This window comes from Blennius ocellaris (genome assembly GCF_963422515.1).
Source record: "Blennius ocellaris genome assembly, chromosome: 19".
NCBI classification, from domain to species: Eukaryota; Metazoa; Chordata; class Actinopteri; order Blenniiformes; family Blenniidae; genus Blennius; species Blennius ocellaris.
In genome coordinates, this window is record NC_137668.1 from 21,038,056 (window position 1) to 21,062,718 (window position 24,663).

At 39.2% G+C, this 24,663-nt stretch overlaps 1 protein-coding gene across 7 annotated transcripts in view; it reads left to right on the forward strand.

Annotated features, from left to right (window-relative positions):
- The window catches only part of col11a1a (collagen, type XI, alpha 1a), an 82,001-nt gene that overhangs the window by 18,428 nt on the left and 38,910 nt on the right, over positions 1-24,663 (forward strand). For 2 of the 7 annotated variants that reach the window (XM_080515001.1, XM_080515002.1), the window contains exons 6-36: positions 944-1,036; positions 2,195-2,290; positions 4,013-4,297; positions 5,486-5,551; positions 5,748-5,789; positions 5,914-5,976; positions 7,309-7,383; positions 7,494-7,577; positions 8,434-8,490; positions 9,560-9,613; positions 9,694-9,747; positions 10,923-10,976; positions 11,063-11,116; positions 12,110-12,163; positions 12,606-12,650; positions 12,830-12,883; positions 12,986-13,030; positions 13,713-13,766; positions 14,672-14,716; positions 15,126-15,179; positions 16,593-16,637; positions 16,954-17,007; positions 17,104-17,148; positions 18,861-18,914; positions 18,992-19,099; positions 19,182-19,235; positions 20,131-20,184; positions 21,013-21,057; positions 21,186-21,239; positions 21,372-21,416; positions 24,059-24,112. In XM_080515001.1, the coding sequence (XP_080371127.1) occupies positions 944-1,036; positions 2,195-2,290; positions 4,013-4,297; positions 5,486-5,551; positions 5,748-5,789; positions 5,914-5,976; positions 7,309-7,383; positions 7,494-7,577; positions 8,434-8,490; positions 9,560-9,613; positions 9,694-9,747; positions 10,923-10,976; positions 11,063-11,116; positions 12,110-12,163; positions 12,606-12,650; positions 12,830-12,883; positions 12,986-13,030; positions 13,713-13,766; positions 14,672-14,716; positions 15,126-15,179; positions 16,593-16,637; positions 16,954-17,007; positions 17,104-17,148; positions 18,861-18,914; positions 18,992-19,099; positions 19,182-19,235; positions 20,131-20,184; positions 21,013-21,057; positions 21,186-21,239; positions 21,372-21,416; positions 24,059-24,112 (2,040 nt within the window). Of the gene's footprint in view, positions 1-943; positions 1,037-1,793; positions 1,980-2,194; positions 2,291-4,012; positions 4,298-5,485; positions 5,552-5,747; positions 5,790-5,913; positions 5,977-7,308; positions 7,384-7,493; positions 7,578-8,433; positions 8,491-9,559; positions 9,614-9,693; positions 9,748-10,922; positions 10,977-11,062; positions 11,117-12,109; positions 12,164-12,605; positions 12,651-12,829; positions 12,884-12,985; positions 13,031-13,712; positions 13,767-14,671; positions 14,717-15,125; positions 15,180-16,592; positions 16,638-16,953; positions 17,008-17,103; positions 17,149-18,860; positions 18,915-18,991; positions 19,100-19,181; positions 19,236-20,130; positions 20,185-21,012; positions 21,058-21,185; positions 21,240-21,371; positions 21,417-24,058; positions 24,113-24,663 lie in introns of all 7 variants that reach the window. The other 5 variants (XM_080515003.1, XM_080515004.1, XM_080515006.1 and 2 more) reach the window with 5 other exon arrangements.

Here is a 24,663-nt window from a genome sequence, read left to right on the forward strand (position 1 = left end):
ATGTAGCTGCATTCAATTCATTTAATAATTGGTAATGCACACTTGCCTTAAATTCATTACCAATTATTTCTAATAATTTCAGCATGGCTTCATGTGCAGATTTTTCTAAATACAAGCTGCTGCAGGAGGTTTTCAAGTTAAATGGCCACAAGTCCAAGTTCTTCCCTGTGTTGAATTATATTATCTTACTATACTTCATACATGCTGCATTGGTTCCCAAATGAGCAAAATGCAGAATATTTTAAAGAAAACCTTCCCTTCTAAAAGACTTATTTAATATAGGTGAACTCAGAAGTTCTGCAGTGGATAATTTACATCTCTTTTAATGGCAAAGTTCCATTAATTAAACTCTGATGTGCAGCTGATTTTCTAAAGTTTTACGTTGCTTTTCTTTGTTTTACTATATGTATAAATTCCCGTATTTGCTCAGATGTTTGCAGTTTAATAGCCAAAAAGAAAGTTTCAGCATATTTTTTGTGTGATTATTTTCTCACAAGAGGTTAATTTAAGTTTGAATCCTGAATTTTAGACGTTTAAAGCCAATGATGTAACTATTGTCAACAAATCTGATTAATTACATCTAAATATATTCACAAATTATAGATAACAGCATTATATGGTCTGACAATTGATATGATGCTATGTGTATAATTAGTATGTCACAGCTTTTTTTGTTTAATGCTTAACATTTTGCTGGCTTAAATTATTGTATCAGTGTTCCAACATGTGGAGCGGTGATGGAAATAATGTGAACATTATTAGTCCCTTTCTGCTAATATTTGCAGGTGCAATAATATGTTGGCTCTAATGTTTGAACGTGTAGGATGCAGAAGATGATATGTGTTGTATGTATCATCCTTTGTGCTCTGCATCCTTGAAGCTGCTGCTAACACAAATTATTCTTTTTTTTGCTCTCTCTCTCTCTCTCTCTCAACCTCTCCAGTACAATACTGATGATTTATATTACTCTCAGTTCTATGATTACTCTGAGGGAGCAACAGACATCATTCCCACTGATGAGTATTCTGAACCACAGGTAAATGAAAAAAGGAAAAGAGGAATTTTATTTTTTGTCCTTAATGTCTCTTTTTCGTCAGTCATCCATCCCATCTCTTATTTATTTATGTTGTGTGTTGTCTGTGTGTCCCACTGAGCTGTTTACATGCACGACAGGACTCTGATTTGTGTTTTCATCCAGTTTTGGATTAAGTTTCAGGATGTCAAATTTAAATACGTGATATCTATGCATCCCAGCCTTGTTGGTCATGCTCACTCTATTAATCGACTACATCATTGTTCAACTCTGAGTGTGCATGTAAACACACAGTGTGCCACTTCTTTGTGTTTGTTATTGAGTCTTTTCCCTTCTACGTAAAGTATGTTTGTTCTTGGGGTTTTTTTTTGCATTCCAGCATGTCTTTAAAACTATTGTATATTGTACATTTAACTACTGCAATAGTGGTAAAGAGCTGCTGAAAGGCAAATCTTTTTGTGTGTTTTTGCAATTGTGTCCAGATTGATGCATTTGTATTTGTTTATATATCTTTCTTTCAACCTCTCTCCTGTGTGTCACATGAACAGCTCAGTCCTGGATTGTTGTACAGTGTCTCTCTGCCCAACTGTCACATATTCAGATGATTAATGTTTACCAATTGCAGTCCTCCTCATCGATGTGCTGATGTGTCTAATCACTCAGTTGTGTCGGAGAAGATTCTGTACACCGTTTGAGTCGTTTCCACTTTTCGATGTTCCATGTTTGTCTTGGTGTTCTCTGTCGCCGTCCCCTCTTCCAGAGAAAGAAACGTAGTGTCTCCATGAAAAAGAAGAGGACCAGAAAGTCCCTCAGTAAAACTAAGACCAAGCCCTTTAAGTTTTTGGCTGCCAAAAAATCGCCAGCTAAAAAGTTTGTCCCTAAGAAGAAGCGGCAGATGCCTGGCTACCAGGCCACAGCGCCGGCACGACCCAGAGGCAATTTTAGGGTAAACTATCACCGAAAGAAAAGACCAGATCGCATCAAGATCTTCCTGTCCTGACCTCTACAAGGAAAATCTTTGATGGCAGACTTAGAGCTCCCTAACCTCTTCTCTGTAGAAGTAGCAGAGTGCCTAGCGAAAGGACCCCTAGAAAATAACCTCAGGACCGAGCCTCTGTTTTTAACCCTTATTTCTTCTTTCCTTTTTTCAACATGACTCAGATAAACAATGTAGGAGATTACAATACAGACATTGACTACGGAACTGTAGATGATACTCAGTCTCAGTCCTCCTTTGCCACGAGTGGACCCAGTGAGGTAAATTTTCTTTTCATTCTCCTCTGCTTTCTGAAAAAAAAAAAAAAAGAAGAAGAAAGAAACAGTGCTAAAACAGTGCTAAATGTTTTGGGAAACGTGAGCCAGGAAGATTTTACCTACGGACGTGTACCTGGTATGATATGAAAAAGACACAATTCAAATGAATCAGTGTGTCTTTTGACTTGATAAAATATTGGTGTGTGGACAGTCAGGTATTGTTGATACGTTGGATAACCTCTTATAGAAAAGTGTGATACGTGGAAGCCATTTGTGTCCACATGCTGTGAGATTCAGTTCTGGTTGAGGCTGCTGATTTTGTTTTTCTCAAGATTTCACGCACTGAACTCTCAGGTCGCATGAGAAAAGTCTTGTGGATTTGATCTAGAATGTGTTTGACACCCCTGAATTTGGTTAATGGAAATGACATTTACAGATGCATTGCAAGTTAAACCTCCATAATCTTTCTTCTTCTCTGACACATCAGATTTAAATAAGTGGGCCTCTGCAGGGCTGTATGACTATCTAGCTCTTGGAATCAGCTGTGTTGGAAAGAAGTTCCTCTAAAATAGGGGAAGGGTTCTTGGAGATCAATATTAACACTGGTTTCAAACGTGAATATCTGCAAGTAATAATGTACTGATGTTTCTTCACCAGTCCTTCTGCAGAAAGTGAGTTTTCTCTTTTTTTTTTTTTAAAGAGTTCTGGCTCATAATTGATGAAATCACCCCCACATAGAGAGTTGACACAATCCGCAGCCTTATCCAGGATTAGAAGTTAACCCATCTGATCCAATTCTGCAGAATGTGTTTGAACAATGCCCTGCTGTCCATCACACCATAAGCCTGGGTTTGATCACTAGTTCTGCTAATTACCTTGAAAAGAACTATGACAAACTGGGCTCAAGTCTCTTCACAGTCACCTCTGATCCCGCATTGTCTTGTGCAGCATTTTTGCAAAGACAATGTGATTGTACACGCTGCTCTTAAAATAGGAAATTTGGCAAAATGGAGAGCTGCCAGTGATAACTGTAATTGCATGCACTTTGTCAGACTATGAAGTTAAATCCAGAATGATCACCATTTGTAAAGAAAGCAAACACGGTGCCAAGCGATTGCGGTTGTAGTACTTGTGCCAAATACTGTGAGCGCACCGGGGAAACTCACAGGTGGCTCGGAAGCATTAAAACCGATTTGCCAATCCACAAACTTTGATTGCGTTCACCGTATTGCACAGATGCTACAATCAAATTATTGATTTGGTGTTAATGCAAACTGCTGCTTCTGCAATATTTTTTTTAATCTTCTCTCATCTGTTTGTAACAGTTTATGAGGGGAACAAGAGAAGGCGTGGACACTGTAACACCTAGCCTGTCTTGACATTTAGGATTACCAAATTTTGCAATGGTTTTATAAAATCATTATGATAACACTTTATTTATTCTGTGGCCAAAACATGCCTGTTGTTGATGTAAACTACATTTTTAACAAATATATCAACTCTTTTATAAAATGTATAAAAAAAAAATTCATGAGCAATGTGACACGTCACATAAGTAAAGTGTTGTCATTATTTTGCATTTTGCTTTCAGCGTTAAACACAGAATCAATTTGCTTTAATACCATCAAAAGTAGATTCTTTGCCTCTGTTGCTTAACTAACAGTCCTCTTCCTCTGGTTGCTCACCATTTCCTTCCCTCTCCTCGGCTTGGATAACACCTGAAAGGCTGTGGAGGAGGAAGTTGTTGGTGAATATGTCACCGAGGCCACTGCCATTGCTCTGGAGCCCACCGCTGTCCCAGAAAAGGTGGACGGCCTGGAAGCTGGTGCAGAAGCATATGACTTTAAGGAATATGACCTAAAGGAGTATGACTTGGGCGAGGTTGACAACAGGTTGTATGATTACGGGGCGTATGATGAGTATGGCACGGCTCCACCCAATCCCGGGGCGGCCTATGACGATGAGGTGGGGCCCGGGATTGCAGCTGAAACCGGCGTTTCTGAGAGTACTGTAAGTATCGCACCCTGAACCGGCGACTGCAGGGTGTGTGCATGGACTGCATGCGTTCGGGGGTCGGCGCTGTATCGTGGACTCACTCAAGTCTTTCCACTGCATGTCGTTCCAGTCGGTTGCTTGGCATGAGAAATGCGCCATTGACAAGATGAGTGTGGAGTTGGTCAAAGTATTGCTGCTGCCTCACCAGGGGGCGACTGGGGATTTAATAAGTTAGGGAGAATGCATGCATCTGCGTTTTAATACGAACCGGAGTCACTCATTTCGTTTTGTAAGCTAACGGACCTGTGTCTGACATACGTTCTTGATGACATTTCATCCTTCTGCACACAACCTCCAATCAGTGCACTTCAGTCCAACCCACAACACACCCATAGATAGATAGATACTCTGCACCCCCAACACCCACCACCCGCCATCCACCCCACCCAGATCTCATCCCACCTTCTCCTCCTCTGCTATTTTAACCAGCAGGCTGTCTGGGAGACATACGTAGCTCCTCCCTTCACAGAATCACTCACGCAGATTTCCCTCAGTTGTTTTAATTCATCTCTTCACTATTCAACAATCCAGACATTGACCACAGCAAACCTCCCTACATACATTGAACCATACATTGAACTACGCTCTATTTAAATGGCCATAACATCATCCAGGACCATTTTGTGCCTGCATGCCTTTGGGGATTGTTAGCATGTGAAGACACTGGATTTATTGGCCTTGTATGATTTTAGTAGCTTCCAGCCCACACATCCCTTCACTGTCAAGCACCTTCCTTTATAATTCAGATTCCTTTTTGATCTACCGAGTTGCATAAGTAATAGTTAAAAGTGAGAACGTAATCTTTTATTTAGGGACTATTAATTAGCCACACTCCTCAATGGCAATGCCATGACAGCATTGCTCCATTTCAAGCATGTAGAGTAGAGGTCCGTTCTTTCTCATTAGGACTAACCTATTGTCTGTTCTGTCACACAATGTAATCTCATGTAGCTACAGTAGTTGTAACTGATTATATGATGAGATTTTTTATTTTTTTTTATTTTTTTTTGGGAGGCTTCACACAGCTTTCCCTGGCTGACCTTCCTCTTCAATCACCCTTGCTCATCCTCAGTGCTATTTTCACCTGTGGCGTATTACTGGTGTGTGAAGAATGCCTCCTCTTCTCTTGGTTTGTACGAGCAGGTCGCTGGTGCTGCGGGAGCGTTCGCCCAGAAGGGAGAGAAAGGCGAGCCGGCCGTGATTGAGCCTGTAAGATCCAAAATATCTCAAATATATTCTAAAAATTATGAACCGCAAGAGAAATGATGTCACCTATGACTGCTCATAATAAATCTTTGAACAAGTGAACTACTCTAGGACAACTTCTAAATTTGATTGAGTCATCTTGAACCTGACAAAACGGGGCAGCATTCGTGATGTGAAATAATATATTTGGTTTTTGAAGGGGATGCTGATTGAAGGACCACCGGGATCCCCCGGCCCTGGTGTGAGTACATTTAAAAATGCGCAAACAATCTCTATTTTGCACATTGTCATATTTGTACACGTTTTTAGTCAACATTTAATTAATCCTTAGACAACAGTGACAAGTGTAATTTCTTTCTTTTTAGGGTCTTCCAGGACCTTCGGGTCTACTTGGACCCCCAGGCGTTGCTGGAGATCCTGGTGACAGGGTAAGCTATTTCTTTTCCTTTAATGATGATATTGGTCATTTGTAGACTCCTAAACAAGAACTCATTAAGTAATCATAACAACTTGGTTTTGAATAATCTGCATAGAAATAATTCACGTGTATAAATAATACAAGTGAATACAGTCATAGCATCTTTTCCTGAAGAGCTCCATTATGGAACTTTCAGTTAAGATGATATAGTCAACAAGAGTGGGACCACTAGCTAATGATTATATATGTTGTCATAGTGCTTTATTTTCCTTCTGCAAAAGACTAAATTATTGCAATATTGTCCTACAGCTGCTTAAGTACTTTTCTGTCAATTGAGATCCATATAGCTCACTAGCTTTACTTCATCCATGATATTTTGTTTCTTTTTTTCCTTGTTAAGTTCCAAAAGTTATCATTTTCCAAAATGCTTTTATTTAAAATTTTGGACAAGCTCATAAATCTGAAATATGGATGCAGTTTTATGCTCACTGGCATTCATCTCTAGCTGATAATCGATGCAGCATGTTGACACAATGAGTGTGGGGGACCTGGTTCAAATCTGGGATAAAAGCTATCTATTTGTAATGAAAACATAAGATGGTGAAGCGTGTTGAAAGATACACACGGGTAAGTCATTTCAACAAAACTGATAGTAATAATCCGCTGTGTCAAAGTCGAAGGGCTATTCAAACTTGGAGCACAGACTTATAGCATTGTGCTCAAGTGATTTCCAACCACAGTGAGTGGGATTCAACAGGTCAAGTATTGTCGTAAACATTCCCAAAGGTTAAATGAGGAGGTTTTTTTTGTCAAGGCCTGCTCTTTGACCTTTTTCTTCTTTCAGGAGGATGAAGTGTTAAACTACCAAAAATACTCTCATTGCCGCATCTGGGTACTTAAATATGCAGTGTGTGTGTGTATATTATATAAAATAAGCTAAATTCATCATCTGGGAGGACTGAATTTATGTTCCTATTATGGCTGTGAGTGAGAGCTTCTCACCCTTTTCTTTTTACATAAATTTCAATTTGTTTGTTTAAAGATTGATATATAAGCCAAAACCTCTATTTATTTCAATAGAATCTTATAAACACTGTAGAGCTTATTATTTTTGACAGGATGTGAATATGAAGCTTGCTTCTTATTGTGTTTTTTTTACATCCACTTAGCAATGCATTTTTAAAAAGACATACACTGATTATACACAAAGATATGCACAACTCATCAGCTTATTTGGTCGCTGTTTCAGCTTACATACATGCTTAACAATTGTGAAAACATTTAAATGTCATGTGAATTTTTTTTTTTTATTTGGTCATTTTTTCTTTGTCATTGGCTTCAGGGTCCTCCTGGTCGGGCTGGTCTGCCTGGTGCTGATGGTTTACCAGGACCTCCTGGTACCATGCTGATGTTGCCAGTAATTATTTATACCATATGCTTTTGACATTTAATTCCCAAACAAAATTCACATTTTGAGACGGTCACAGAGTGACGATGAAGACAACGAGCTGTCTTTGTGTCCAACAGTTCCGTTTCGGTGGCGACGGCGAGAAGGGTCCAGTGGTGTCAGCCCAGGAAGCCCAAGCTCAAGCCATCCTCTCCCAGGCCAGAGTAAGTTAAAAAAAAGGACATAAATACACCACTGGAAGGTTAAAAGGCTGCGGACAACCTCTCCGCTACCCCCTCCGTCCTGCTCTTTACACACAGCTGTAGGGGAAGAGAGACGGACGCAGTATTTTGGGTGGGAGGGGAGGTCGCACTGCGTTTCGTTGGCCTTGCAAGGCTAAAAAGAGAGATGTCGAGCCGCCTGAAGAGCAACAACATAAAATGACCTCTTTGAACAGATGGACAGACAGGAGAGACTGTTAAAAATACTTTAGTGGCTCCCCATCTGCGGGTGGGCTCCACTAACAGGTGCAGAAAATAAAGTGTCTTTGTGTGTTTGTGGTTCAGGAGCTGAGCAGTGAGAAAAAAGATTAAAAAAAAAAAAAAAAAAGAGGACTTTGAAAATGATTTGCCGTAGTTTTGTTTTTGAACAGCACAGCTTCTGGTGCTGATTTTGTTGAGTGATCCACATGATATCATTTGCAAATTTCTACATTTTCCACAAGGTTAAACATCAGACTGCAGGTGCACAGTGACGTTTAATGAAGAGTTAAAGTATGAACTGGCTGCACAGTGCACACAATACTCAAAGCAAATTGAGCAAATACACACATGCAAAATGTACGTGCAGATGTACAGTGTAGTTCTAGCATGTGTAAAATCAAGAAAAAGCATTACCTTTCACTCAAATCAACAATATATTGACATGCTGGATATTAACGAGGGCAATTATAATATACAACCCTATACATATACAGACACTTCTCGGTGCTTCATTTAGCCAAAATTAAAGGATGTATGGTACAGATTGTTTTACTGAGTGGAATTTGACCTTGGTCTTGTCTGTGGCTCTGCCCTGCAGCTGGCGATGAGGGGACCTCCTGGGCCGATGGGCTTGACAGGACGATCGGGGCCAGTGGTGAGTCCTTTTCTTTCAGGAAGTATGCAGTTTAATCTTTGGGCAAGACAGTTTTTTTATGTTTTTTTTTATTGTCTGATCTTTATTGTATAATTTCTTCAGTCAGTCAGTTATCATCACAAATTCAATTTGATCAATAGTGAGGCCTTTGTGTTACATGCTTTCCACCAACCATGCAGACGTTGCAAGTTCTTCCTGAAAATTGAATCAATGCATTTGCCATTCCTTACGAAGAAAAGTGGAACCTGATGTTTACTCTCCACCCCCCCCCCCAGAATCTCACCCTCTTCACCACCCCCTTTCCCACTGCCTCCCTCAACCTCTTCCTCTCTCTTTACTTTTCTTTTCTTGGGCTTGTTGATACATGATCCACCACTTAACTCAAGGAAAAGATCCATCAAATAACACAGATTTACCCTCGGTTAAAGGCCCCATATGGTGATCTAAATACACACATATTCATCCAATATTGGCACCAAATGAAAAAATGCAATAGCGCACACGCTAAAATCCCCACTACAGCTTTTATTTCCTGCAAATAGGCATGATTGTATACATTATGTGGCACATAATTCGACATATGTTAAAAACTGTTTTCAGTCACTCTTGCAGAATTTCCTGTCTGTAATTTATAGTGGAAGACGTTCTTGTCTGCAGACAGATGATAACACATGCCACAAATCCCTTAAACAACAATCAAGCCTCACATTTTTACAAACACACCAAATAACACCCAGTTGTACTGCATATATAATTTCATCCTTTAGATGTCAACATTTAGTTTGAAGGACGATTCCAGTTATTCAGATGCGGCAAAAAGCAGAAGATCATGTATTTTTTTCTTATTTCAAATTCATACATATCTGTAGATACTTTTTTGGTTTGTTTCCAGATTAATCATTCATTTGCAGTAAAAGGAAAGTGTGCATAGCCATGAGATTTGCACTTAGAAAGCTAAACGACGCCATCTGCTGTTTGCCACGCGTTATTTGTAGCCTCCTGTCCTGGGTTGCTTGTCTTGAAAGCATACTGTAAATGGTAACGTTTGCTTTCCGTTCTCTCTCTTTAGGGTCCTCCTGGTAATGGTGGATTGAAAGGTGAAGGTGGAGACCCCGGTCCTCAGGTGAGTAAACATTTGGGGGTTACGACGTTGCAGGTGAGCAGAGCAGTCTGTGCCTAAAAGGTCCTCGTGTCTCTGTGCAGGGTCCACGTGGCATCCAAGGACCTGCAGGACAACCTGGCAAAGCTGGCAAGAGGGTGAGTGAACTCATTTACCCCGAACGCCCACACTGTCCTCTGTGTGTGCGTTCACGTTGTGTGGTTGTTTGTACTTGTGGCCACTCCTCAGATGCTGAGAGGCTTACTTCCACCTCAACAAACAAAAGCTCGATATGTGCTTAAAGGCCTGTGCTCACTCCAATCCTTGGATCAATGGCTGTGGATGTTAATCTGTCTGAAAATGCCAAAATGGGGAAAAATGAGCAGCGATGTGGGGCACAATTAGTGTCGCGGTGTAATCAATCTGCAAGGTCAAAGATATTGACCTAATTGAACACGAAACCAATCCAGAGCAAATTAGGAACACAAACATGGCTTTACTATGTAATTTACTGTCAATTCTATGGCTGATTAGTGTGTAAACATTCATCTATTGTTGCGTTGGATTACTAATCTCTTGTACTTTTTGTTCTCCCATCAAATATTTCGTAATATAGCTAATGAGGGCAAAGAGAGTATAAAGCCAATACAATGGCTCAAGAAAACCAGAGTAGTGTCAGAATAACAATACATTATTGCTCACTTCTTTTTATTGATCATTATATATATATATATATACACAAATTTCAGTCCAGTAGCAACAGAAAAAGAAAATTATATTAAATGCATGATAGAACATAGTACTTATACGGTATAGTTTATAGTACAATTTGCACATTTGAATCTTTCTCCTTTTTCTCTTCTACTCGCTGTTTGGGGCAAACAGTGCTTAACGCAGCATAAAAGACAACGCTGTCTGCAATAAAGACGAGGCTTTTTAGAATCCAATAACCCACCTGGACCCAGAGAGGGGAGCTGTTGCTGTCGCTTGAGAAAAATTGACTGTCAATATGAGTGAAACAAGCAACTGAAGCATTTAATGCAACACTTGCTTTGAAATGGCACTATTTGTCGACCGAAAACACCACTTGATAATTAGACTTAGTGGTTCTCTAGACAAAGTCACAAAGAGGTTTACAGCGATATACTCAACAAAGAAAGAATAATAGGATTACGAGGAAGTAGAAAAACAAACAAACAAAAAAAATCTAATTATCTTTAGCATGCTGTGATTTTCCACAATTTATTAGCTGTTTTCACGCTGTAAACTTCTCAGTCTCTGACAGTATGGGAATCTTGGGGGGAATGTACTCAATATTTCTGCTCTCTTTAAGGGTCGTTCCGGAGCTGATGGCGCCCGTGGAATGCCCGGAGAACCAGGCTCCAAGGTACAGATGCATTTCACACTGCACACTACTAATGAGTGGAAGCACTGGGGTGTAATGAATAAACCTGCACATCTTTTTCATCGCAGGGTGACCGAGGCTTTGATGGACTTCCCGGGCTGCCCGGGGAAAAGGGACACAGGGTGAGGAGGTCACAGTGGATGTCACCTACCCAGCTTTTAATATATTTTCAAACTTTTGATATTATATTTATCAATGAGTTAATCATATATGAGAAAGAACTCTTTGAAATGCTTGTGAGCAGCTCCATCATGTCACAAAGTTCCCATTATGAAGGAGCTCTGACTAATTTGGGATAATTTTTTTCCATCATTTAACTCCAATTCATTAAAGGGTTAGAAGTCTTGCGTCGATTTGCAATGGTGAAACCATTGGATTTAATCAGAAATGTTTGGCTGCTGTCACTGGTAGAGTGTTGAATAACAGCCTCCGTTTAACATTGTGCCGTGTCACCCTCAATTTCAGCTCGATGAGTGAGCGACTGCAAGGCCACCAGAGAATTAATTCGATAGGAAGTTGTAATTGGTTTCTTGTCTCCCACTGATATCCCTGCATTAATCAAACTACTTGAGAAGTTGCAATGACAGTGGTGCACTGATGCCAGGTAATTGCTTTGTAGAATGCAGAAATCACTTCTAAACCTTTATCAATTAGACAGTCGGATGTTTTAGGAGCAAAGTGTTAGATTTGACTGGATTTTTTAGAAAATGTCAAAGCAAGTATCAATATACATAATATTAAGATTACAATGCATTATTGTCATCATTTATTGAGTGAAAGATGAAGGAGGCACTGGTGGGTGCATGCAAGAAGGCTCAAAAGGTTAAAGTAATAAACCAGTGATGTTAAAATTGTATTGAATATTCTATTGTTATTAGTATTTTTGCACCAGTTCAATAGCAGTCCTGACAGCCCACTCCTTATATTGATTACATTTTAACAATTACAAACCAAATTGTACAAAATAATCAAAGTTTGTAGCATTTGGTTTGACCATCATTTAGAAATGAGGACTAATTATCAACTTACTTAATAATAACAGGTTGTCTATCTCTTTTAGAATATAAAAAAAACGTGCCTTGTCCTTCTCTCTCTGACCTGCCTCTCGTTCTCAGGGTGAGCTGGGCCCAATGGGACCGGTAGGGGCCCCCGGAGAGGATGGACAGAGGGTAAGTGCTTCCTCTTTAAAAGCTCTTAAAATCTTGAAAGAAGTAACCCCTCACTGGGGTGCATCGCTACCACGCTTCGGCCGGGAGCAGCCGGGTGGAGGCTATGTGTTTAACCTGTTCTTCCTTAGAAAACCTTCACCCCCAACCTCCCCAACCCCCAACCCCCAACCACACCCCTCCGGGCTGTTACCACACCCAGCAGTGTTTGGTTTGCTTGAGATTAAGCCTCGACTAATACCGCTTTCCACAGCTTATGATTATAGGTGTTGATAGTTGATACCTAAATCAGGATGCCAGTGTTTGCTTCAGAGTGTTGTTTGTTTAAATTGAAACGCTTAAACAGCTACTGATCTTTAAAAAAAAAAAAAAAAAAAAAAAATGAAAGAAAAGAAAGCTGAACTCATTAAAATCAGCCCTGACTCTTGTCTTTTCCCCCCTTCAGGGTGAGGATGGAGAGATTGGACCCAGAGGATTGGCTGGTGAGAGTGTAAGTGTGCCATCTATGTTGTTTCACCTGTGTGACACCGTCAAGACCCTCTTTCTCTCTTGCCAAGCTAAGCTATGGAGAGAATCCACTAGGGGACGGGCTTCACTTCCTGTGAATGGTCCTTTGGCATTAATGAGCCATGAATTAATGGAGCGATTTCTCTGTCTGTCTCGTCTCAGGGCCCTCGAGGTTTGCTCGGACCTCGTGGTCCTCCAGGCCCCCCTGGATCACCGGTAAGTACCGTGACATTTACCCTTTATTAATCTGTTATTGCTTAAAAAAAAAAAAACATATCTGCTTGTGCCTTTGAGTTTACGTTGATCGTCTCTCCACAGGGTGTTGCTGGAGTCGACGGACCTCCAGGTTCCAAAGGAAACATGGTACAAACACACTGTCCTCTCAGGAAATGGGAATAAAATGTTGCTCTGTGGGATTTTAAGGTTGTAGATTTTGCGCAGCTGTGAGTTTAAAGGTCATTCATACATCACTGTGAGAGATAGAGACAGTGTCAAGCGCAAAACTACTGTAGTTCCGCACAGATAAAACAGTACACTCATGATTTTCTGCAGGGAAACAGTATTCCCTCGACTATTTCAACACATAAGCAGCCTTATGTGTGTTTTAAATGTTTTCATTGTAATCAGTAACTTTTAAAACGACCTTCTCTTCTTCGAGTTAATTCAACCAAAGCTTCTCAGTGGAGTTTCTGTTAAAAAGCTAAGGCAAGGACACAGATCCAGTTGTGTGTCCTGATTTCCTTGGTAGATCTTAATCAAGCTGCAAAAGAAGCTTTTTAATCGAGAATATATGAGTTAATTATCGGTGCAACTGGAGTTGATGCTGCAGTCGATACATCACGATACGAAGTGTTGCATGAAAATAACTCAATTACAATGAAGACGGTCTTCCCCACCTGTCATAATTCACATTGTAATTTTAATCTGAATTTTTCAAGGATCATAGTTGCTCACGTTGTTGATATCTGATTGTTGCTATTGACATTCGTGTGTTTGATTTTCTTTCTTTTTTTTTAATATCCTTTTTTTTTCTTCTTCTTTTTAGGGCCCGCAAGGAGAGCCAGGTCCACCAGGTCAGCAGGGCATCTCTGGAACACAGGTGAACAAATCAAGCAAACACCATTTGTTACAGAAACAAAGAGAAGGAGTCATGTTGAGGTTTGGACCCTGAAATTAATCTACAGTGACACTGCAGGGAAGAACCGTGAAATGCACCAACTTCCTGTGTCATATACAATATACACCTCAAATTTTGTATGCATCAAAAGGCTAATTTGTTTGTTTGTTGACAGGTTGCACAGAGATTAGTTTGATTAAATATAATATTCAAAACATTTTCACTGACAATGTAGATGTTTGTTTTGTTTCTTCAGATGTTTTCAGATGCCCGAACTAATATGTCGACATAATTAATTTGCTTTCTGTAGTATTTCTTTTGTCTAATTATTAGACAGAAATCATTTCCCGACACGCACACAGATAGCTTTTGATTTTAGGAAACAATCTTTTGATTGATGATCAATGTTAAACCGTAATCATGTTTTTGTTAGTTGAATGTCTGCAAAGCAGTAACATCAAGATTCATTGCCTCAAATTACCCTGTGACTTCTGCGCATGTGCATGTGCACACGCACACACACACACACACACACAGGCACGCATAAACACTCTGAAACAGCAAAAGGGAAACACATGAACAAATATTTGTGCATATGCAGTTCAGCAAGCATGCTAAATGTTAATTCCAGTTTGCTCACTGACAGCACACACACACACACACACACACACTGGATAAACTGGTTTGTTGGCGCTGTAAATAGTTGAGCTGGTAAAGGAATGTAAAGCGCAAACGTGTGTGTGTGTGTGTGTGTGTGTGTGTGTGTGTGTGTGTGTGTGTGTGTGTGTGTGTGTGTGTGTGTTGTGTGTGTGTGTGTGTGGATGTGTGAGAGAGCATGTTTGTTGCTATATCAACAGGCTCATTTCTATCTGTCTTCTGTCATGTAGGGTCTTCCTGGTCCTCAAGGTCCCATTGGTCCACCCGGAGAAAAAGTATGTTTTTGCTTTTTTCATGATGATGATGATGATGATGATGATGATGATGGTTTATTCATAAAACATTAATAATAATATTTTTTAAAGTACATATGAATTTTTCTTCAATTTAATACACACATGTGTAGGGAATTACAAAAACAACAGCTAATTTAAAGAGTTTCAATTCTTTTTTTAAATTTGTACTTTTTCAACTGATAAATAATTGTATTATTTTCATGCACATAGAAAATAAAACACACATAAAAACAAAGCCCTCCCACCCCAACCCATCAGACAGAAATTTACCTGTTTAAACAAGACGTGCCATTGTATTTTGAATTTCTGGAGATCACAATTAACATACGTGAACGGTGACGGATAATAATGATTAGATTTGTTTTGTCCTTTTCTTTTCCTCGTACAGGGACCTCAGGGCAGGTCAGGCTTGTCTGGACTACCTGGAGCTGATGGACCTCCTGTAAGTGCTACTGTTACCTTCATACATGAATCACGTCGCTCACTCACATTACACACTGGCACACGCAGCAGATACAGAAATACACATAGGTATAGACGTCACTGAATCCATTACCTCAAACACATCACACGCACATTCACTGATCACTATAATTGAAGCACATTGCATAAATGGTGATATTACAACCACTTGTCTACTCCCAACACAAGGTCTACCTGTGATTTCCTCATTAAGTAAATTACATAATTCACTGAAGTGTGATTGAAGTCAGGTAGCACACAGTTTCTTTACTGCCTTTCCAGTGAGGATTCAAACTGCGGTATATAGATTTAGTGTCTTGAAGTAAAAGTTGTAAAGCATTTCATACTTGCAATTAAATCAAGCATCCACGCAATGTTTTAATATATGCATATGAGTCTGTTCGCGGCTATAAATATGTATATCTGTCTAAGATATCCAGGCTCAGTGTATCCGGCAAATGAAATGCAGGTGCAGTATTGTGACGGATTTGCTCCTGTGGTGTGGGAACTGTGAAATACAACAGAGCTCGATAATCTCTCGAGGCATTTTTCATCAGCAGAAGTAAAAGAAAAAAAGGCCTGCGAGATTTGCTATTCCAGACTTGCAGTCGCTCCTCATGCCTCCCTCTCTGCCCTCACAAGTAGAGGTGTGTAGGTTCAAGAGGTAGGCAGCCCTCAGCTGCCCTCAGGCCGCAGAGCTCGGTGATTTACAGCCCTGTGCCTCCGTCTCGCGGCTCAAATTGGTGCAGCCAGGTGTTCACAGCTGAAGGGTTCCATATGTGTGAGGGCGTGGAGCAGGCAGTTCATAAACAGGCACGTCCATCAGTCCCATCACCCTGACATAACCGGTGGCCACCAACAAGCCCTCGTCACCTTTATTAGTCATTTTATTGCAAATATCAACACGTGGACACGTGTACATCATGCACAAAGGATGGAGACAGATACAATTAATATTATCTGATAAGCTTTAACATGTTTTCTTTGAATTTTCTTCGACTTTAATCTGAAAAGGTGTTTGAGTATTTCATCAGTCTGAGATTTGCTGCAGATTTTGTCCTGAATCAAATATCTGCTTGAACCACAAAGAGACGTGACTTTGATGACATTGCAAATTCAGGAATCAAACATGAGCTTTTTGCCATTAAATATACCAAAAAAAAATGATTGTATGATTTTTAGAAGAAAAAAAATCATTCAATCGTATGCAATATTAAAAAAAACAACATTTTATATAATTCAATTTCTATGTAGCAAATAAAAAAAAAACCTTCAATCGCAATTAATTAATGGGGCAAGTAATTTTTTTCTGTTCTGTTCTTCTATCATTTGAGTGTGTTGACATTATTTAGCCGTAATCACTTTTTATACTTTGTGTCATTGCATCCTGCAGGGTCATCCTGGTAAAGAGGGTCCAGCTGGAGAAAAGGGAGCACAGGTCAGTGCATTTCGCTTATTTTACAAGTGGAAAGTATTAAAATCTGACGTAAGTAAAGTACTGACGAAGTTCCTCGAAGAAAGAAGCAGTTTTGTCAAGAAAATCTGAATCCAGTTTGTGTACCTTTACAAGTATTATGGAGTTGCATTGTATTCATTATGATTTCTCTGAAACACCAAAAACTACAATCTGCCATTGTTGACTTTGATGTGTGCCATTGTTCAGATTCTGAGTGTATTGGAGTATCGAGTATTGGAGATATTGACCCTCTAGAATATCAGTTTGATAGTAATCGTGCACGGTTATATTTCTCCAGGGTCCTTCAGGTCCACAGGGTCCTATTGGCTATCCTGGTCCCCGCGGTGTCAAGGTAAGACGCCTGCTTGACGTGCCAATTTAATTCAATAACATTTTCGATTATTTTACCACCAGTTTGGAAGTTTAATCTGTGGTTCCCATCTAACAGGGCGCTGATGGTGTTCGTGGTCTGAAGGGGTCAAAGGGAGAGAAGGTACACAATTCCTATAATATAAAATAGATTTACCACTTAAATTTGGTCCTCAATGCTCCCAGAATGGCTCAAAAAGTAAATATATGGGTCGTGTTAACAAGAGGAGCAAAAGGTTGGTAGTAAATACCGATGTGAGCAAAGTTTAAACAAACTTTACTATATTTAAAGGCAAAACTATTTCTATAGTACTGTTCAGACACAAAATATTTACAGTGCTTTACAAGGAAATAAAGGAAATACTTTAGCAACTAAATACCTTTAAGCAATTGAGATGATTAAATACAATAAATCCAGGCGAGTAAGAAAGGCATTAAGTGAAAGTAGAGCCGTTTAACATGACCAAAAGTGACAAAAACCTTAAATAGTTTTGAGAAAGGAACTTTTACTCAAGCACCTTCACTGATACAATTTAACCAATGTAAAAATAGAAATTGGCTGTGGAAACAATTCATGCAGGTATTTTTTTTTTTATATTTATTTTCCAACTCATAATACATTACAATGTGTTTATCATTTGTCTTGTCATTAAATCAATAACTAGTGCAGTTTGGAGTTATGGAGACTATAGGATGCTTCTGCGAACAATAAAAAATAAGAAGCTTGAAAGAAAATACATTCATGTCACAGATTGTCGGTCTGCACCTGCAGTTTTTTAGTTTTTTTTTTTATTCGACTGTTTTGAGGTGTAGCGGACTGAATGTACCATGTGGAGGTCAGTCGATAGCCATCTTCAGTGGAGACAGACACTTTCATGAAGTGACCCTCAGTCCATTGTTGAGCGTAAAGCCGTCTTGCTCCGAGCTTTTGTTTCAAAGACCGCCGCAATCAATCTCGAGTACTTTTGAAGTGTTGGACTGTTCTTGTTGCCGTGCAGAATTTAAACTAAGGTTGTTGGGGGTTTTTTTTGTTGTTTTTTTTCTTTTCTCAATATGCATGACTTTTATTGAAGATCAATACAGTTATTCCACTGTATATAAAATCTATTATTTGAGTGAGGGGTGTTGTTCTCACTGCAGTGACAGGTATTCATATCATTTCTTATATTGAATTATTTATAGTGAGAAATTCAAAAGCCAAAACCTTGAGGAGAAGGTGTTTGTTATGAATAAAAAATGTGCCTTACTTCAGGTGTGTGTGTGTGTGTGCGTGCGTGTGCGTGTGTATGTGGTCTTGGTGAAGCGCGTTGTTGGCAACAGACATGCTCAGCCCTGCATTATGCATCAGATGGGGTTGAAATCATGGACATAAGACAGACTAGACAGACCAGATGGGAAAAATGGAAAAACAGAATTTAATAGTGAACTTGACCATCCTCAGATTTATGTTGCTTATTTATTAATAATGGGAAATTAACTCTCCATTTAAAGTCTTTAATTAACACTCTGCATATTTTAGATATGCTGTTTTCAGTGTTTTCCACCTGAGGGTTTCCAAGCTTGTATATTACATCATCATCTTATGCAAAACTCCAGTAAAATCAATTGAAGCTCTTTATACTGAACGCCTGTTTGACAATAACTAAGTACGTCTTTGCATGTGTATTCTGCTGTTTGGCCAGCAGATAGCAGCATCAATCCTGCGACCCACACAATGAAACAAAGAAGGCAGAAGTTTCTAGCTTAGTCAGGAGGTTCAACTGGTTTAAAACTTGACAATAGTTACTTTTCAAATGTTTTTGTCTGATTAATTCACTCCTATTTGTGTCTTTTCAGGGCGAAGATGGCTTCCCGGGTTTCAAGGGGGACATGGGAATCAAAGGAGACCGGGTCAGAATCTGTTTCTATCCATCGTATTATCCATTTCTATTATTTTCAATCTCATTCTGATATGTTTTGGGTTACAGGGGGAGCTGGGCATGCTCGGGTCGCGTGGAGAGGATGGCCCAGAGGGTCCTAAAGGCAGAGCTGGTCCCACAGGAGAATCCGGACCTCTTGGTCCAGCTGGAGAAAAGGCATGAGGGATCTGTTTCTAAACTCCTCGCTTTGTGAAAACTGGGATACCCTGCTAACTTGTGTTTTGGGGATATTTTTCAGGGTAAACTGGGTGTCCCTGGATTGCCTGGTTATCCCGGAAGACAAGGACCGAAGGTAAGCTTATGCCATTTTCAACAAGTGTTTAAGAGCCATTGAAACATCTAAGAGACAAATCAATTGTGATCCATTTTATTTTACGCTGCTAAATAATGTAATAATTAGAAATTCCCACTAGTTTATTTAAATTCATGTACATCTTATTAAAACAGGGCTGCGAACTCTCCAGCATAATAAAACATGTTAAGTTGTCATGTTTGCCTGAATGCGTTGCCCTTTGTTTTTACTATTATCACAATAATATATTGAGTTATTAACTGTTGGAATCTGTCTTTACACGCCTATCAGAAGCCTACAAGAGGTTTTCACTGTAAAAAGTGAGCGGTATCTTTGTACTGAAACCCGACAAACACCTGTCACGCTAATGGTCTCATGTTGAACTCTTTCTGATTTCATCACACTCTAAATTCATGAAACAGAAAGTTCAACTCTGCATTATCACGTATTAAATATGCAAAAATCTCACATTTGGCAAAGATAAAGGTTAATCATTGATTTCATTCTAATTGAATGCCCTCAATGCAACGTGAGGTTCCGCAGAACAGGTAAGGTGTGCTTTCATTTCCTGTCAAGCCATTTTGTGCATTACCGTAATCCGTTAGCAAAATGTTGTGTCAATGTGTCTTCTTCAAATATGTGTGAAATTGGCCAGTAAAGTAGACAATATCGTAGACTAATGAAGGAACAAAGTGTTAATATCATGTCAATGGTGAGTATGTTGAAACCACTCCCATGGCTGAATTCATGGAGTTTCACATCATGTGTGTACTGATACTGATGCCCCACAGTTGTGCAAATAAACACAAGATGAAACCTTTAATACTATGCATGCGCTGACCCACACAGCCTCCCTCTCATTCCCCTCCATGGTAATTCCCTCTTCTATTAACAGGGCTCGAGCGGTTTCCCTGGGTTCCCCGGAGCCAACGGCGAGAAAGGAGCCAGGGTAAGAAAGCTCACACACGTGTAGGATGCATATCGTTTGTGTATGAAAATCACTGTGCCATCATATCCCACCACAAAAGGAAATTGATTCCTTTTGTAAAAAAGCTTCTCGATGGTGGCTTAGCACAAAAAAAAAAAAAAAAAACCCGCAGCAAAATCGATGTTGGGACGAGAACAAAAGATGTGGAAACAATCACGCTTTCATTGAGCCCCTTTCCTCATTTGTAGGTTTGAAAAAGTGCTCCTGCACAGTTTGATCTTTTTCTTTTTTAACTGTTTCGTATGAAGCAGCCAATTTTTTATTTTTTTTTTACCCATTCAGCTGGATTCACCTTGACGGAACAGTTGATTGATGGAGATAATGTGGGAAAAAGCATCCTTTTAAAAATGATCTTAAATCTATAAAGTGGCTGAAATGAGTTATTTCCTTTGTTAAATGCATGACAATCGTTTAATGGACACTTTGGAGTGTATTATATTACTTGTGCCAAGTGAACACGCCAAAGTTGAAAACTAAGTACTTCTTTTTCTATGAGATACAAAAAAAATTCCAAACTAGAAAGTCATTGAGGATATTGAAGATATTTCACAGCACTTGCTGCTTTTTTTTATATATATATACATATATATATATATATATATATATATATATTATCATTTATTGAGCAAAGTTACCGTGCTCATACAAAGTAAATGATGGAACGAAATCCTACAAGGAGAAGGCAACCCTTGACTCCCAGAAGCCCTCGGGCAAGAGAGGACTGACCCATACTGTGAAAACTGAAGTTGTCGGATGATAACACAAAAGTTTTTTTTGTTTATCTCACAGGGCATCGCTGGTAAATCTGGTCCAAGAGGGCAGAGAGGTCCAACAGTATGTACAGTATTTGCTTCGTTAACAACGAAGCGGTGAATTCATATCCGTTATGATCATCAACAAACTGTAGCTGGCTTTTGTTAACACTTGCATTCATTTGTTTTGTTTTGCGTCTCTCTCTTCAGGGTCCTCGCGGGGCTCGAGGAGCTAGAGGACCAACAGGGAAACCTGGTCCCAAGGTACAAACACTTCACCCTGTTGAATCAAAGCACAACGCATCACAACTGTTTCTGAAACTCACCAATGGTGTCCGTGCACGCTCAGGCCAAATACACCATGTAGGCATACTGATGTGTTGCTGTTTGTTGCAGGGCACCGCAGGCAACGATGGTCCTCCAGGCCCCCCCGGTGAGAGAGTAAGTCTATAGCACACGGCCAGGGGCTGCTTTTATACATGCTTATTAAAAAAATTCTTAAAAAGACGATCGCTTCCACTTTAATGTAAAAAAGAAAAAAAACGCCAGTCTTCACGATTAAATTAAAACACTTTTTACCATGCAGGAATTGAAGAGCACACTTACATTCTTGCTGACTTTTTAAGATCCAAACAAGTTTTCTCATAAAGGAATGTGTGTAATTCCATCCGAAAATTCCATCTGAGACTCTATAGACACTCTTTGAAAATCAGCTTGGGGCCCAGACAGTTTCTTCCATAAAATGTTCTTTACCTTTTAGGTAAGTTCCTAGACAACAGATGCTAATAACAACCATTATGAAGAGCTGGCTTTAATCATCGGCTCCCATTCTCACTGCGATTTCTGTTCCACTGTTGTGGAGTGTATTTCATTTCTGATATGTATGTAGCAGATACACAATAAAAGAAAAAAAGTCCAAAACTGAATTTTTTCGCCCGAGGTGACAAAGTCAGCAGTGAGTCCCTGCAGTTCCAGCAAAGTAAAGGTTTTCCAGCAGTGGCACCTTATTTAATATCTTTCATTACATCGTGTTCGGTTTCCAGCGGTGCAATCAGTTTCTGCTGTGCACAAAAAAAAACAATCTTCGACAATGAAATGTCAAAGATTAGCTTTAATTAAATGCAGCCTGAAAAAGTGAAAAACAAACGGCGATGAAAATATGAGCCAGTTTAGCTTAATATTCACCTAAACTCAGAAGTGGGAGTAAAGAATTACACATATTCATAATACTGTAGTGGTTTGGGCTGCTTGCATTTATTATTTCTGTATAAAGTAAAGTACAATTAACACCATCTAATCTATCTCCTCGGCTTTCGCTTCTATTCAGTTTATCTGCAGCTGCCAATTAATAGTTTAGATTTGGAAATGTATTTTTAAAATAAGAAATATTGTTTATTTGACAATCGTGCTTTAAAGGAAGCAGGTAAAATGTAATCAATTAATTAGGATTTGCATGTTATTTTTGCTCTGGGCTGAATCCACAGGAAGTGGAATTGCTATTCAAGTTTATCAGATGAAAACAAAAATTAAAAACTGGTCTGTTAAGGCTCCGATTAAAATCCACCAAATACTGTGACTCACTGGAGACGATTCATTAAAAAAAAAAAATAAAGAAAAGAAACTTTCAAGTCTTAATCATTAGATAAAACTTTGCATTCTTGCTCTTGCGACTGTTTTTTTTTTAATGCTCATACTGCTTCAGCCACCAGATGTTCCTGTATACTGCAGTGAAGTATAATTCTGAGGTTCAAAGTTGTAATGTTAGCGCACACAGAAGAGATAAAGTTGTTTGCTAATTCAGAAAACTTTATCTAAAAATACCCAGGAGATGATGATGATTTAAATCTGATCAGTAAAGATTTCAAACAAGAAAATATGCTGAAGATCTTGCCAAAAATTAAGTTGTTTCTTTATTTTCCAATTATATATTAGCCTGCCAATTTTGTATTTATTTTTTAATCAAAATCCATCCTGAAGCAGTGTAGTTATCCTGTTAACCACTAAACCAACCAACAGCACTGAAAACGTTTCCCTCCTGGCAGGGATACAAGACTAAATGAACGATTATTGAAAATATAAATGTGGAAATTAATTGTTGCCAGATTCATTAAATGAAAAAAAAAATGCTTGTTTATTTTGATTGGAGAATAAAACCTTTCATTTTATCATCCCCAGAACAAACTAACACATCCGGCTCATCAATAGGGGCATTTTTATTAATGACACTGGAAGTGGCTCCTGTGTTGACCTGTTTCTCCTTTCACTGCAGACTCCCTCCATTTATCTCACATTTCTTATTCATTACATGCTGATGTGGTTCACGCTTCCCTCTCTCCTTGTGTCTCATTTCTCTCTCCCACTATATATTTCTGTTGCTCTCAGCCCATCATTGAATACACAAATAGAATATTTAGAGCACATGCATGTAATTCACTACAGGAAGGTGTTACGATGCTCTGGCTTAGTCGACTTGGTGACATATAAAGTGTTTACGATTATCACCAGTTCCCTGGAATATTGACAGTATTAGTAAATAATTTAAATGAGTTTATCTTACAGAACCAAGCAGTTTTAAAGGAACGATCATGATCAGAGCCTGTGAAGTTGAGCGAATCATTAATTTATGGTAAAATTAGAGGAAGCCTCCAATCTGTCTCGCGACTTTATTTGACAATTTTACATTTTTAGATGTATGTTTATACATTTTATCTGTTGACTTAAAACTCCTTTCTGGAGTTTGCATATTCTCCCTCTGCATGCATTCCAGGTTAACTGGTGCCTTGAAATTGCTCTTAATTGTGAGTGTGAGTGTGTTTTTTTTTTTATCATTGTTGGCCCTGCGATGGTGAGATGAGGTCGCATTGGAGATGAATGGATGAATATAAGAGGGCTAATTGTAGTACTGAGCTTGTGAGCTCGTGAAAACTCACTCTCCTGACGTTTGTCAGGTTTAAATTTTCTACCTTTTTTTCTATTCATTGATATATTTGTTTTTCCATTTTCCATATATTTTTACAAGCTAAGCCACATTCATATCCATTTCTTATTATTAATCGCTCTGACTTCCTGTTTGTTGATTGCAGGGACCTCAAGGACCACAAGGGCCAGTGGGCTTCCCCGGACCGAAGGGCCCCCCTGTAAGTAGTTCCCCTCTCGAGAAGCATTTGACAGCTCAGGGTAAAGCCATCCACTCTCAGACTAAACAGCTTCCAGCCGACTTTGTGAAGTTCTGCGTCTAAACTCCTGCCTCTTTCCCTTCCCCGTCTGTCTCAACAGCAAATTAGCCCAGTTTGCAAACATTATGAGTCACAATTGATTCAATTTGAGGAATTCATGGGGTGCAGTAATACATAGCAATATCCCTAATTTTGTGCGGAGATCATTAGTCTAACTGTTATTGAAGCAGAACCCATTTTCTCACTCCCCAGTCTCGGCAGCAGACAAGTGGTAATTTCCACCTATTGATTCTGGTTAGATTCATAGCTGGCTCTTCGCCCTCAGCCAGCGATTCTGTGCCTTGCGCCCCCCAAAAAAAGAAAAAAAAAGAACCTGTTATTTTTTCATTAGTGCTCTTGTACTTTAACTGTGGTTATTTATTCTCTGACTATTTAGACTGTATAGTGTGCTTATAGAGCTTCAGCTCCAATTACAAAGGCTAATTTCTAGTAAAGCTAATGTTTCATTGACA